At 34.7% G+C, this 16,178-nt stretch overlaps 1 protein-coding gene across 6 annotated transcripts in view; it reads right to left on the reverse strand.

Annotated features, from left to right (window-relative positions):
- Positions 1–16,178, reverse strand: part of LOC106056378 (long-chain-fatty-acid--CoA ligase 4-like) — a 67,438-nt gene that overhangs the window by 5,719 nt on the left and 45,541 nt on the right. For 3 of the 6 annotated variants that reach the window (XM_056012437.1, XM_056012431.1, XM_056012432.1), the window contains 14 exons: positions 12,298–12,503; positions 10,344–10,556; positions 9,757–9,934; positions 8,732–8,838; positions 8,379–8,520; positions 8,025–8,105; positions 7,449–7,518; positions 6,502–6,560; positions 6,310–6,374; positions 5,149–5,220; positions 4,707–4,846; positions 3,436–3,608; positions 1,543–1,617; positions 167–355 (listed from right to left, as the gene is read on the reverse strand). In XM_056012437.1, the coding sequence (XP_055868412.1) occupies positions 167–355; positions 1,543–1,617; positions 3,436–3,608; positions 4,707–4,846; positions 5,149–5,220; positions 6,310–6,374; positions 6,502–6,560; positions 7,449–7,518; positions 8,025–8,105; positions 8,379–8,520; positions 8,732–8,838; positions 9,757–9,934; positions 10,344–10,556; positions 12,298–12,435 (1,702 nt within the window). In that variant the 5' untranslated portion in view covers positions 12,436–12,503. The other 3 variants (XM_056012434.1, XM_056012435.1, XM_056012436.1) reach the window with 3 other exon arrangements.

Raw genomic sequence — 16,178 nt, forward strand, 5'->3', positions numbered from 1 at the left:
AGTGTAGATCTATTACAAATTTACTTACATGACTGATCCAAACGAAATGATACAACTACACATTATATGAGCTTAGTTTTAAAAAAAAAAAAGGGATTTTTTATTTTTTTCTTGTTTTTCACTGGTTATTCTAAGCCATCTAAATGTGCAACTATACAAGTCTTACCTATAATTTTAAGACAACCATCTTCCTCAAACTGGCCCACATCACCCGTACAAAAGTACCTGGTGCCCCCAATGGTAATGAAGTCTTCAGCAGTTTTCTCAGGACTGTTGTAGTAACCAAGCGTGACATTGCCACCGCCAATCAAGACTTCACCCTGAGGATAAGGTTTGTTTTCTGTGGTGTAATTACCTAGAGAGAAAAAAAATCAATGATAAAACATTCCAGAAACCAGTACAATCCTAGTTCTACTTCTCTAATCAAGATAAAAAAAAAGATATTTGTTTAAAAAGTTTTATTGTAAAACTAAAAAAAGAAAAAGAAAAGTTTCCCCTTTAACACCTTGTGATCTATGGTGCAGATGATGTTAAGGTCACCCTTTTTTTTGGCCAACGGTTAAAGAGCAGGGGTTATAAGCCAGCACAACGATCCACCATTTTTACTTTCCCCAACTATTGTCAGGTACCCATTAGAGTAGAGTGGACACAGAGGCACCTTAAAAATCATGAAATTCAAAATCCCAGTCTTCACAGAGATTCCAACTAGAATATCAGGTTCAGAAGTCATCCAGTTAACAACTCAGCCACTGCGGCCCCTTAATGTGTACGAGAGTTGAAGTAAAACCTTTGCTGCATCACCACAGTGTGATGATAGGAGTCAGTAATTAAATAAACATTAGATGACATGTCATTGACATCATTTTCAAAACTTTTCTATGAAAACTATGTCCTTAGATGACATGTCAATTATATCATTTTAAAAACTTTGCTTTGAAACCTTATGTCAAATGTGTCACTTCTTTAAAAGACTTTTCCTCAACTGTTGTCTTACCCATAAATAATCATTCCCCTATACTTCTAGCTTTCACCAAGAAACAATGTTGTTCATTGAGGCTAGCAGGATATTGCTATTCTAAGTGGCTTTTGCATTTGATGTCACGAAATCCTTCAAATCTAACTACAGATGAACAATTTCGTGCAAATTGAAATTAGTGGGGAAAGTTACAAAAACACAAAATCACTGCACTATAGTTACATCATGTAGAAATATCATATGGATATATGGATATCACAGATTTTCATTTATGGTCATATAGATGTCATTTAAATATGTATTGATTAATGGCAATGTCTTCAATTCCGAAGATTAAGTAGGAGTGCAATGTTTCACATGACTATGCAAACCCAGTTGCGACCTGCATATTTTCATGCATTTCATGCAGACAAAGCCATTGTCTGCATGTCTTTGAGTCTCAAACGTTTGTCCTGCAGCCTTTGTGAGATCTCTAACTGTCTCTTTCAGAGGCCATGAGACTATGTATGTAAATATGTATAAATAGAGAAGAAATAGCTTGGCAACCTGTCCCCTCCCTCATTTACCTTCTGTCCAGTCTCTGAGCATGATCTCATTGCATACAAGTGGAGAGCCGACCCTCTCTGTGGTCAAGTCATCAACTGGTTACAAGTCAAGAAAATACATATGTTTAGTTAAAATAACACAAACATGTAACAAATAAACAAAACCTAACCTAATACAAAGTTGTCAGGACAAATTCATCTAAGAACCCTTTTACTCCTGGGCTGATTTGGATATGAAAGTGGTTGCATTAAATACACGAAGAAACAATTTTAAAGAAAATTTCCTACAACAAAATGTATAAAATGGTAGCTCATGATGACCATAATATAGATATTCCAATAAAATTGTGTATTCTAGCATAGTTTTGTATCAACAGTGTTACAAATTAGTGGCACATTAATTGTGGGTGGGAAGTGGGCGAGCTCTCGTTTAGGTCGCAGGAGAGATGATGCTTACTATAAGCTATCCTGACGGGATCAACGTCTGATCTTTCGACTCAGGATCGGACACAACGGAATGCGACAACACATGTACTAGAAGCTCAAAATTGAAACCAGTGGAGTCTGCCCATGTGGAGTATCAGCAGAGAATGCAGACCATGTCCTCCAAAACTGCTATCTTTGCCGGGGGGCCACGTATAGAACACTGGCCCCAGGACATCCCAATAGAAAGAAAACTATATGGAGAGCTCCCTGGTTTGGAGACCGCTGTGCAGTTCATCTCATATATTGGTCTAGTCATCTGAACCCTCCAACATAACAATGAGAACGAAGAAGAAGAAGTGGCACATGAAATGGCGTGTGAAAGAAAAATAAATAATTCTGTAGAGTTTTAATATTTAGTGTTTACTTTTAAAAAGAAAAGAATAAAAGTTGTCTTGATAATCTAGCTTCTTCAGCCAAACCTAGTTTAAAATAGTCTTAAAAGTCTTTATCATTCCTTTCAGAGACACACTTTCTGTTTAAAATATTACAATCAAGATTTAAGTTTAAAAAAAAACAAAGAAAAACAAATTCTAGTACAATATTTTCAAGCACAATCCAATACTATATTAATGGGATATTTAAGATTTTTAATTTTCAACATTAGAAATGGATCAATGTAGATATTATAGTTTAAGAAGACCTGAATATCTGCGCATTTGTTAGAAACCCAACATTCTTAATTATTCAAAAAAGGCAACACATTTAAAAATTATTTTTTTTATTTTTTTTTGTTTGTAGAAAATAAAAACCTCTAAGATTTTCAGAAAATTAAGAAAGTAATAGTAGTTTATAAAAATTCCAAGAATCCCTCCCCTGCAACACCCACCCAGCCTGTGGTCACAGTGACACATGATTATTGCTGGGTGTTCCTCATGCATAATAGTCTAAATATCAAACACAAGATAAGCTTTTGAGAGCTAACTAAGCCAGTTGGATTCAAAACATTAGCATAATGATGTACTGAAGTTTTACACAAACAAAATATAAATATTCCTTGTGTTAGTTTATTCATGAATGAGTATGGAAAAATATTGCCTGATTGTCACTTTGTATAATAAAATAAAAAACATTGTGCCAAAAAACATTCTAAGTTTAAAGTCTATTCATTTATTGTACGCTATTTTCAAGATGATTCAATGGGAGTTGCATTAAACCACAAAGCCCTTGAGTTCCAGCTGTTTAGGCACAGAGCATATTTATGTCAATCTCTTGCAAAGAAAATCACTTATATTAAATATATCAGGACTGAAAGCAAACCACCAAATCATTTTAGATTTAGAATGTGTTAAACATTGAATTGTTCAGCTACAGTAATATTGTTGGCCTATTAAAATCTTTGTTAAATAGTGGCCAACTAGAAATAGAAATACAAGCCAATCAAAAGTCTGCTAACAGATCAACAACAACACAAAAACTGGTTCTACTTACATTCTACAACTGTGCCAGCCCCACAAGTTTCTGTAAGGCCATAGCCTTGACCCACAGGACAGCAAAAGCAGATATTCATGAACCTTTGTGTAGTCCCAGACAGTGGGGCGCCACCAGACAGCATCAGTCTGACATTGCCACCCAACAATCCCTTTACACTTTTGAAGACAATCCTGAACCAGACAGTACGATGTTATCAGATGACATTGATTGCTTATAATTATGAGTCAATTATTGAAGAATTTCTCCCCTGATAGTGTTTCTTCTTATTGACAAATAGATATTAGTATTAATTGGTTTGTACGAGTTTAAATTCCATTGAAAAAATAAATTGTAGGAACAGAAAATAGCATATTAATTTGTGATGCCTGTATATGTCATAAAGAAGGTGTGATAATAGTTAACTTTTTGTTGTTATTGCAATGTGCCAAACAATTATATATGTATTTACATTTAAACCAAATACAACTTTTAAAGAAATTTACCCTTAGCTGAATCTTCCATAAGACAGATAGATGTTTTCATATAACATTAATTAGAGATAATAGAGTGTGTTCATTAATTGAAAGAAAACCATTTCTCCCCTGACAGTGTTTCTTCTTATTGAATGACATTAGCATTAAATGGTTTGTGAGTTGAAATTCATAAACAAAAATAATCAGAAGCTGGGAAATGTGTATTAAAAATTTGTTATCCCTGTGTAGGTCATAATAATCAATAATAGTCAGCCTTTTCTTCCTTTTGCTATTTGTCATTGCAATGTATCAAACACATAAATGTTGTTGTTTTTTTTCACATTTTAGCCAAATACAACTTTTAATTTAAAGTTATTGCTTAGCCATTAGCTGAATTCTGGAGAGTTTTTTTTTAAAGAAAATAAATAAAATAACTGTGGATGAATTACACACACACAGAGGTAGCATAGTTTTCTTTGTTTTTGTACACTCTTTACAAACTTGAAAACTAAGCAAAGCCTAAAGGCCTAGGACCATCTTCATTGAATTATTTTAAAATACCAGCAAACATATCTTATTTTTGGTAAACCTTTTCCTACAAGATGACTAAGTCAATATAAAAATGTAACAACTCTAGACCGCAAGAACAAAAACAAATATAATGATAATACTTCAGGAGTCAATAACCAAAATGTGCTGCTTGGTTATCTCAACAAGTTGAGATGAATAGCAACAGACTAAGAGTTTACCCCCTTTTTAATGCTTCCACAAACAAGGAATCAGATTTGAAGAATGCATCAATGCTTTCAGACTTACTTATCACAAAGTGGTGTGTGGAAACCTTTGGGCAAATGTTTTAACTTGTATTCATAAGCAAATCTGAAGAGCACTCTTTTGATCACTGAGGAGGAGTTGACTTTCTCCCAAACATTTTTGTAGATTCTGTCCAGGATAACCTTTTCAATTAGAAATTAGTCAATATTTCTACAGCATGAACATATACCACATATATGAATTTATACCCATAATCATGTCTTTGCTTGTAGTAAGTAACTAAAGCTAGGACTAACAAAATATTTTATTTTGCTTAGCAATATGAAACAATTGGTGTATAGAAATTATTTACTAAAGCTACAATAACCAAGTGAAAATATCCTTAAATTCATAGAGAAATTATTTTTAAAAAACAACAAAAAAACAGATGATTTTTCATGGCATGTTTTAAGTCTTATTGAGAATTTTAAATGACCAAACTTACGGGCACAGCTGCTACCAATGTTGGTCTGAGTATAGTCACATCTCCAGTACTGCCTCGTTTGATTTTGGAAGACTGGAAATGTCAAACAAACACTTTCCAGTAAGACAAAAAAAATATATATAACAAGGACTAAAAAATTCTCCAAAATACTCTACAATGAGAATTTACTGTAATAATAAGTGAATAACTCTTGAGGTTAAATTTTATTCCTAAATACATTTCCAAATCAAAGCTTATTATCTAAAGCAATCAGGCAGTTCCATTGTGCTCTTAGTTATGAAGTAGATATTTGCAGTGTGGTTGACTCTGTACAAGATAATTTAGTGTCTACTGTCAAATGATTGTTCCTTTTGGTTGTCACATGAGATTTCAATTGGTTTAAGTTAATGTGTAATTATGGGATGTGGTGTTTAAAAGGTGAGTAAAAGTTAAAGTTCCCTCTTTCAGATGATGTAAAGGTCATCTGTTTCAGTGGCCCATGGTCAACAAAGTGTTGAATTACCACCCCCTTGAGAGCTAGTCAGCCCCCCCCCCCCCCCACCCTTTGATAGATAGCCAGGTAGTTTAAGTCTCTCTGCTACACATCTTTGTGTTAGAGAAAGTGAATTAGGTTTGGTTACTGTACTGGCCACATAATACCCTAGTTAACTTACAGAAACTGATAAACTTCATTTCACCTGCCCCTAGAGATCTTTAGGCCTCAAGGGAAAAAACTATGCAAGTGATTTAGTTGTAACGTAGGACAGAAATTAAATGTCATGTTACCATCATCCTAAACTTGATGTCAAATGCTTTAGCAAGTGCTCAACGTGTTTGTAAACTGCTTCAAAAGTAATTCAACATGTTTTACTCTGACAAAATTAAGTACAAAGAATTATGACCATGGTCAGACCTACTTATAATGACTAGCTTGATTTACATTTGATAATTGGAATGAAATGATTAATCAGAGACTATATTTATCCACATTTATTCTATTATATTACAGAACTGTGCAACATTGCCATGGTGTGTTGAAGCAATTGCTGTGACAGCTAAATAGACATTGTTTATCTGAGACTATATTTATCCACATTTATCCTGTTATATTAAAGAACTGTGCAACATTGTGATGGTTAGACGAAACAATGATTGTGACAGCTACATAGAGAATACACTCACTTTATCTGTCAGCGTAGTCGGAGAGGAGTAACCAATCCGTGCTCCTCTTGCTATACACGAGATCTCTGATTGGATGATAGAAAACAATTGGAAACAAGGTTTTAAAGCAAAAAATTTAACCATTATATAAATGTAAGTTTATTATGTTGAAATGTTTACTCTGGAGAAATGTATTCTCTGCAATGAACTTACCTGCTGAAAGTTCAAGGACATGAGCCAAGGGAAGATAACCAACATAGATATCCTTCTCACTGAAACATAAACACATTTTGACTTGATTTCTCTGAATCTTAGTGTTGATAATATATAATGGATATCAGAATTAAAAACAAATGAAATGAAAGAAATACAATGACATATAAATTTTTAAATAGAAGAATATCCATTCTACAATATCTAATAATATAAACAATTTGACGTACAATGATTTAAACACACACACAAAAACATTAATAATAACAAAACAACTATGTATCCTATGCTGAATAGTATAACCGTCAGATTGTGTTGTTTTTTTATTTAACAAATATAACATGGCTGCATACTTAAGTGGAAGATTTCCTTTTTTTTCCCCTCGCCTACCTAACTTAATTACAATAATTAATTTTGTTCTCCTAAAATTTCGTTCTGCTGAAATTTTTTCCAGAACTAAATTCTTTTTTTTTTAACTAACTGGTTCTCTCACATCAAATAATTCCTATAATACTGATGTATGGCTGCTTTGTGGTATGCCGAGTGGTATGTGGTTCAGTCTGTAGTCATAATGGTCCAGAAATCAAAAGTTACATGTTTTAAAATGTTTTAATGTTCCTTCAGAGTTGAAGATAACCTAGTCGTAGTCCAAACCTTCTGCAGGATGACAGGGGATGGCAGCAGGCAGAGCATGAACCCGGGACCATTGAGACGACCAAATCACAGTCTAATGCTCATATTGCACAATCAGGCAGCTATCTCCTGCTGTGCTGCAGGTGGTTTAGATTAAGACATAAAAGTATTCATTTCTTGGGTAACTTCAGAATTGTATAAATCAAAATAAAACATGGATGACACAAACCATCTGGAGGCCATCTAGAATTGTGAATAAAATAAAAAATTGAAGACGAATGAAGAAAACAAGAAAGAGTCACATGTTCACTCACCCAAGATTTGGTATTCTCTCCACCTGACCTGAGGTACCACACAATAAGTTTCTGTGAGTGATCATCACACCTGGACAATGGCAAACAGTGGGTCATCATACTTGAAAACATTCAACCCAGACAATAAGTTATCTGGTCAAAGGTCATACAATCAATGTATTCTACTCTATAAAATTACAACTACAAAATCTGACTTAGTACTTCTACAATATTTCTGCATGTAACTTACCATAGGATTTATAATATTGTTAAACAATATTGTACAAATGTGACAAAAAAAGTATTCACTAAATATGTTGTTAAATGATCATCACATTGTGTCATTATATTAGATCAATACAATAATAGGCTTGTCTTCGAGTCCGAAGATTAATGAGGAATGCAGTATTTCCTGCAGCTATCCAGCCCCAGCTGTGACCTACATATTTTGCTACAGCAAGGGCAAGCATAGCTATGTCCGCCGGTGGTCAATAAAGATTTTCTTTTCGCTGTCTGCAGAAACGCTTAGAAGACCAACTTAGGCGCCAACTTGCTTTAGCAGATCAATACAATATACGTACAAAAATATCTCCTTACCTTTTGGTAATCCTGTAGATCCACTGGTGTACATGATGACTGCAATGTCATCCGGTTTAGGTTTTTCAAAGACTTTCTTCTCTGATTGGAATAAAAATCAAATAATCAAACTTAGAATCAAACTTGAAAAAAGAAAACAGGAAAAAAAAATTGTGTAGACACAACACAACTGTTAACTACAATGCAACTAAAAACTAACAACTGTGAACTGTGGGTGTACAATCATAATGCTTGTCTTCAAGTCAGAAAATATGGGAGACATGCAGCAGTTCATCTGGATACCCAGTCCTAGCTATGATCTAGATATTTTGCTGCATTCAGGGCAGACATAACTTTTGTTATGCGATGACTTACTTTCAGCTCCCAGGGACTCTACAGCAGTCATTGGTATCACTGTGATTTTCTCAGAGGCCTTAAGGTCCACCTTGCTTATCTGTGCTTTGGTGCAGCCCATGACAATAATATGAGTCACGCTGGGTGTCTTGGGCAAAACTTCCTGAAGGGAAACAGAGGTTAAGAATTAAAATCTACAGTAACCACAAGATAACAGAGGCACAGACACAGAACTCAACTCGTAACCATAAATTCTAGACAGACAAGAAGTACCAAGAAAATGATAAATAAGAATGCTATTTTCCAAAGATAAAAAAATTGTATTAAAATCGCAGTTAACTACACTTTGGAATCACATATTATAATTCATGTACCTGAAACTTGGATAGAAGGTCAAAGCTGGTGATGACCTTGGTGACTTGGGTCTCATTGATGCCATGTATGATGGCGTCTGTGCCCAAGGTGGCATAGAATGTCACAACTAGAAAAAAAAAAGGTTATATCAGAGATACTTTTATAATGAATGTAAGATATAACAATGATAACTATCTAAAAAGTTTGAGTTTTGCTGAAACTCTCACTGAGACCTCCTTCCAATGGCTAGGAACACTATTTGTTTGTGGGAATCCCCAGAAAATGTTGGATGACAAATACACACAAACAGATATCTATTACTGATTTTCTTAAGATTAACTGAACTCTATTTGCAAACTATTAATAATGCCAAACTCACTTAAATGTTTATTTTACCTAAAAACTTGATTAATCCAAAATAAAAAAATCCAACTCTAAATACAAAACTAGAATCCTAGATCTAACCTTGATTCCAACACAAATACAAACTGTTATCATGACACTAAGCTCAGCATTTATTTCTTAACTACTATTCAAATTCAGAACAAATTAGAAACTACTCCAAAATACAGTGAAGCCAAGAAAACAGTTTGGAAATAATGTTTTATGACTTATTGTTAGATGACTAAAGTATTGTTAGATGACTTAAGTTAGACGCCTTATTGTTAGATGACTTATTGTAAGATTACTTTTTATTAAATAACTTATTGATCAAGGGTATCTTTCAAGGATCCTTAAAGGTAGCAAGCAGACAGGAGAAGTTGGTTGGGCAAAAAATAGTTTTTTTATGACTTGAAACAGATGGATTTGAACCAGGATATATCCAGATATCATGTTGCAGTCTTCTCGCGGCACCCAAGTGAAGGGTGAGATTGCGGAGAATTACAAATTCAAACCCTACACCACTTTCTAAACAGTAACATTATCTAAGCACTACAAATATGTCACAGATAAGAACACTGTCCACTTCTAAAGAATATTTATTCTGTTAACGTAGCTCACTCTGGGTCTACCTGCTCTGTTCAATATTAAAGTATCAATCTACCTGGAAAATTGCACTTGAAGCAAGTCTGTGCAGATATCATCCACTCAGCTCTTGTCTCTGCGAAGATGCCAATCTTGGACCGTGGCTCATGGCCCAGAGCAGCCAAACCACTGCCAAAGTTTGAGATCCTCTTTGCCACTTCATTGTAAGTTTCCCACTCATAGCGACCTAAGACAAGCTGTTGGGGAAAAAGAATTTAATACTTGTGTTTATTACCAAGCTATTGATCAGTGGGACCCCATTCATGGCTTAACACATAACTGACATATCTATTTAGTCCCATATCATTAGCAATTCACTTCACATCCTTACTTACTAAGTAGTTTTTCTTTATCACATTACCTAGTTGATCATTATATTGAAGAGCTTGTATGAAGCTAAGCATTTATGAGAGCTCCACAGTATTTGAGATTTTCTACCCAAACCGAATGATATATAAAAGACTTAATTTCTTTAAAAAACTGATTAAAGAAAACCGAATGATATATAAAAGACTTAATTTCTTTAAGAAATTGATTAAAAAGTTGCTGAGTTCCTTTTTTATTTTTCTTAATATTTGTATTTGCTTTAAAAAAAAAGGTTTTTACTTTTTTGAAAACTTTCCCATTGGGCTGCACTTCATCTTCAATGCTGCAGACTTCTCTTGTACCAAGGCAAGGCTGGTTGGAGTAAAGCTTACAAGCTCTGTTAAATAGGTCATCAAGTGTAGTGCATTCTGGGTACAGAGCCGTCGTCAGACCACTCTTTGGTATATCCACAGATCTCCAAGGGTCAGAAGCTTTTCCTGACACAGGGACAGCCTAGAATACAATAAACTCAATTTATATATTATAGTGGAGGCACAGTGGCTGGGTGATAAAGCGCTTGGCTTCTGAACCAGAGGTCCGGGGTTCTGACATTAGTTGGGGAAATGTTGGCCACATAACACCCTCATTAACAGTGGGCCACAGAAATAGATGACCTTTCCATCATCTGCCCCAAAAATCGCAAGGTCTGAAAGGGGAACTTTCCTTTTTTTATATTATAGAAATGAAGATTTTAAGACAAAATTGAATGTCACCTCAACAGATTGTCTGCACTGAACGCTAGCTTTTAAGCTAACAAACTCTTCCCATCATCTGAAATCTATAGTGTAGTATCAAACTTGTAAAATCTCTCTCCAATATTGAAAGTTTGAGAGACAACAGAAACAAAACATTCCTTTAAGTTTGACAATGTTCTCAATCTGAGCTGCTTCAATTACATTTCTAGGAGGAATAGAAAAATGTGGAAACTCTTTTAATGAACAAGTTCTGCCACTGCAGAAAGCATGCAGTTCAGTCTTTGTGTGCTGACCTCATGAGAAAATTTTAACTCAGTTTCCCCAGTTTCCCCAGCATATATCTCAGGAGCAAACTTCAAACCAAAAAGCAGACAGTGAAAATGTTCAAATAGCCAAGTTCAAGTTGTTTTAGCTCCATAGACATCCGAACAAAGTGGAGATAAAACTGGCCAAAAGGCACTGTTCAACAGTTTGTGTATAGTTTGTATACAACCAGCAGAGCATGGTGATCACTGAAGTGGATCCCACTCCACAAAACACAAAAAAGAGATTGCCTTTTAGGTTAGTGCCCCTAGACATGTTGACCTCATGAATATAAAGATGTTCTCAAGGGCTCTGCAATATGTCAATGTGAACCTCTTTAAATTCTGATTAGTCTTTGGTTTCAACTCCCCCCCCCCCCAACCACTGGTCGACCCATTGCCATCTCAAAAACAAAGGATAAAGGCCAAGTATATCTCAAGAGATAAGATTCAAAAGAAGCAACATGTAACAAATACAAAAAGGCAAGTTGATTGAAAAATGTGTGAGTGCATGTACATCTCTACATAGTTTTCATTTGTCTAGCTCTGTACTTCTAAATCTCTTTATCACCAAAAAAAAAGTCTAAACACAAAAAGTGATTCTTTTACATGTCTCTGCTTTTTATTATCTCCCTTTTGATACACACATCTAAGCCTAGCCTATGACCTCTGCTGCAGTAAATCTGGAGAAGCAACCAAACCAAGTAAATATATATTACAACTTATATACAGAGCCTGTTGAAACAGCTTTTACTGGTTGGACACATACAAAGTTTTCTATTATTCTTTAGAATCCTACACATTTTAAAATTATTGTTTTTTTTAAAGTATATTGTTTTATGTTTTCAGGAAAACCCTACTTTATCAGGTTTCACTGAATGGATCTGATGTTTACTGGCCAGATACCATATAAGCTTCCCTTCTTTACACATAGGTACTTAGGCCTGTCAGTCTATCTGGAGCATAGGCCAATAAAAATTTGTCATGCATCTTGATCCTGTAAGACTAGTCCTACCTAAGCAACAAACTTTCCAGACTTAGGGACTTACATTTAAATCCCCCTGACAGTGTTACCACAAGAGTATCATATTTAAAGGACTGCATAAGATCTCTATGTGCTGGGTCTAAGAAGTCTTGTTTAGTTAATTCTATTTAATAATCTCATCAAGACAAAAGTGGGGAAACAAATTCACGTACTTTTAATCTCCGAGACTTGGCGACAACTTTATCTGGTCTCTGTATGATATAGTAGGGCAGGTAGGTGACCAGATCAAACAGGAAAGAAATGGCTTTCAAAGCAAATACCAGGCTGGACACTACAGAGTCCGAGGACATGGCTGGAAATTGACAACTAACTCCTAGTCTCACACTGGTTCACCACATTGACAAGTGACTGATCAGATCTGGAGATTAGAATATAGGAGAGCATTGTACAGAAATGTTATTACTACAGATGAAAATATTAGTTAACAAAAGATTTACAGAAGCATCAAAGGTGTTACCCTGAAAGCAAACACAAATTGTAAGCATTTATTTATCCCTGTCCAAAATGATTAAGTGAGTCACATGATTCAAGAGGTAAGCTAAGAGTTCTGTAAAATAACATCTATAAACAGGTAATATTTTTTTTAATTAACTTGGAACATACATGTGAAAGTCAAGACAAAAATATGATAAGACAATACTATGAAGTCATTAAAATATTAATTTGCAGTAACGAAACAGACAGTTTTCTCTATGGAAAACGCCATTTCGGATATATTTAATCTTACAGTATTTTAATATATGGGTGTAGCAATTAGCTCATGAGCTTTACTAAAACTATAAGCTTTATATACTTGTATAATGTATGTTAGAACAACTTACTATTGACTTGACATTTAAAGCACTAGTTTATCTCTACAATTTCACAATGAACAATAGAGATGTAACTTGGTGTTATGTGATGATGAAACACTAGAGTTGAAAGTACTAGAATGGAGCAATTATACTTTGTGACCTACTTCAAGCAATGTCGGTGGATTTGATTTCCTATTCAACAAACTTCAAAATGTCACAAGGTAGTTATGAAAGTCAAGTAGACTATCAAGTCACTAGGCAAGTTTTTTGTCCTTCGTTGTTTAGTCCATTGTTCCCTTCAAGTATTTCCTTAATGAGGATAACAAAGCCAGACATTATGAAGAAAATCCAATTACTTATACAAACTACTAAACTTTTTTTTTTTAAGAAAAGATTCTCAAATATTAAGCATAGGACTATTAAAATTGTTTCTAAGTCTCCTTAACTTCATCATTCATAGTAAGTCATTTTAATATACTTATTCAAAAAAAAAAGTTTTAGGCATATTTACAAGACTTATAGATCTAGAGTCTACACACATCATTTATTTTATTTTTTGCCACTATAATCTCTAAAGGTTTTCAAGAGCATCATTTCTAATACACACTCTATGTTTAGTTGGTGTTTCTGTGAGTGTTTCTGATGACCAGGGTTGGGTAGACACAAAAGACTTCAGTCATAAAAAAAAATGTGAATTTTATTCAGATAATAGGGCAGCTTAATTTGTTGGTCATTCTAACTTCATCAAACTTTGCCCAAAAAGACTTGAACTCTGCACCTCATTGGAGTGAAACAAATGGCCATAGACGCATAAAAATAGTTTACTGAAAGGTAAATAGACACATAGGGTACTCATGAACTTCCATCTCCTCCCAACCCATGACACACCATTCCATTTCTTTTCCTACCTTGATCAAAATAATAAGAGATTTTGGTCTAATATTACGATTCACCAATGAAACTACATCAACAAAAACTGTTGAAACAATTAGACGTTTGGTCAACTATTCCCCTGTCTAAAATAGTCCAGATAAAGATTCACCAATGAAACTACATCAACAAAAACTGTTGAAACAATTAGACGTTTGGTCAACTATTCCCCTGTCTAAAATAGTCCAGATAAAGATTCACCAACGAAACTACATCAACAAAAACTGTTGAAACAATTAGACGTTTGGTCAACTATTCCCCTGTCTAAAATAGTCCAGATAAAGATTCACCAATGAAACTACATCAACAAAAACTGTTGAAACAATTAGACGTTTGGGTCAACTATTCCCCTGTCTAAAATAGTCCAGATAAAGATTCACCAATGAAACTACATCAACAAAAACTGTTGAAACAATTAGACGTTTGGTCAACTATTCCCCTGTCTAAAATAGTCCAGATAAAGATTCACCAATGAAACTACATCAACAAAAACTGTTGAAACAATTAGACGTTTGGTCAACTATTCCCCTGTCTAAAATAGTCCAGATAAAGATTCACCAATGAAACTACATCAACAAAAACTGTTGAAACAATTAGACGTTTGGTCAACTATTCCCCTGTCTAAAATAGTCCAGATAAAGATTCACCAATGAAACTACATCAACAAAAACTATTAAAACAATTAGACGTTTGGTCAACTATTCCCCTGTCTAAAATAGTCCAGATAAAGATTCACCAATGAAACTACATCAACAAAAACTATTAAAACAATTAGACGTTTGGTCAACTATTCCCCTGTCTAAAATAGTCCAGATAAAGATTCAATATAACCAGCCAATCTGCAGTTATTTGTATGTTTACAATGGAGTGCCCTGTGGTGGTTAGGCTTTTCAAATGCTCACTCTAGAAACATAAACATGCTATAGTGTTTTATATCGTGTGTGTCCAACTCCTCAAAGAGATCAGGCTATAATTAGCAATGGAACAACACATTTGGTTAGTAAAAATGTTTTCATATGGTGAGAATATCGAATTTTTAAAGTCTAGCTAAGTCCAAGCATCAAACAAGCAAAAAATAATTATTTTCTTTTAAATGTATCTATTTAGATGAATTGTGTATTTTAGCTATATATATCAATACTGTAAGATTTATTTCCTTTAATCAATATCAAACTAAATTTATTAATTAACACTAACAATACACCGATAGCAAAGACAAACAGACACAAACACTCTTTTGTTCCCCTGGCAATCAAATCATTAAATAAGAACAATCTGGTATAAACTTTGTCACATGTGAATTATGAGTGAGTCTGGTGTGAATGTACACTTTGGTTTCTTATAGTTATAATGTTTTTTGTTTGGTGTAATGCACAAATTGTAAGACAAATTTCCTTACGGATAATAAAGATTGTTATTATTATTATTATTAATCAAATAATTATTTAGTTAATTTTTTTTTTATTCATATTTTGTTTGGAACAATGCCTAGTTGAGCAAAGTTTCAACTCGCTCTGAAGTGGGAGAAATAACGTGTACAAATAGTGTGTCAAACAGACAAGAGTTACTATGCGCGTTCTTTGTAAAGTAGGCCTATCATATCTAGATCTAGATGTTCAGAAAGTCAACTTCTATTTACGAAATTAAAGTGAACGCACACGACTTGTAGTTGGCTCTTCCAAAAAGAAAGTCAAGCAATGAGATCACGTGATGGGGTGACTACATCCACCAGTAGATAGGTTTCATTACTTACCAGCGCACCTTCCACACACCACAAGTTCAAAAAGCAATCAATTAACCCCCCACCCAAAACTCGTCAACACATCTGGTTTTACATTGATCAGCGGCGTGTGTAGAGTAGGTAACTGTGTTAAGCCAGAGCGCATACTTAAGCGCTTAATGCTTCACTGTGTGCTGTATAATCAAATTGTGACGATCCGAGCTTAACACCTCCCTCATTGTTCAGTCCCAGGGACTCAATGAAATGGTGCGCTTGTCTCTACGAGCTGAACTATACAGAAGAAAACAGCTCCCGCTACGGTAGAAAACAAATTGAGCACGCATGCTACCGAGACCATTCGTTATAGATGACCTCAATACTGACCTGCAACGCCACAACCTGTGGGCAATTTGGACCAATAGCTCGTTGTCATGTCATAGGTCTGTACGGCGTGGCAACAAGCTATTAGTCTAAACTGCCCACAGGTTGTGACGATGCAGGTCAGTGTTCAGGCCTTCTATAACGATTGGTCTCGATGCTACTCACATAGACGGAGAGGTCCAATACCGCAGTACCACATTCTGCACAT

The sequence above is a fragment of the Biomphalaria glabrata genome, chromosome 15, assembly GCF_947242115.1.
Source record: "Biomphalaria glabrata chromosome 15, xgBioGlab47.1, whole genome shotgun sequence".
NCBI classification, from domain to species: Eukaryota; Metazoa; Mollusca; class Gastropoda; family Planorbidae; genus Biomphalaria; species Biomphalaria glabrata.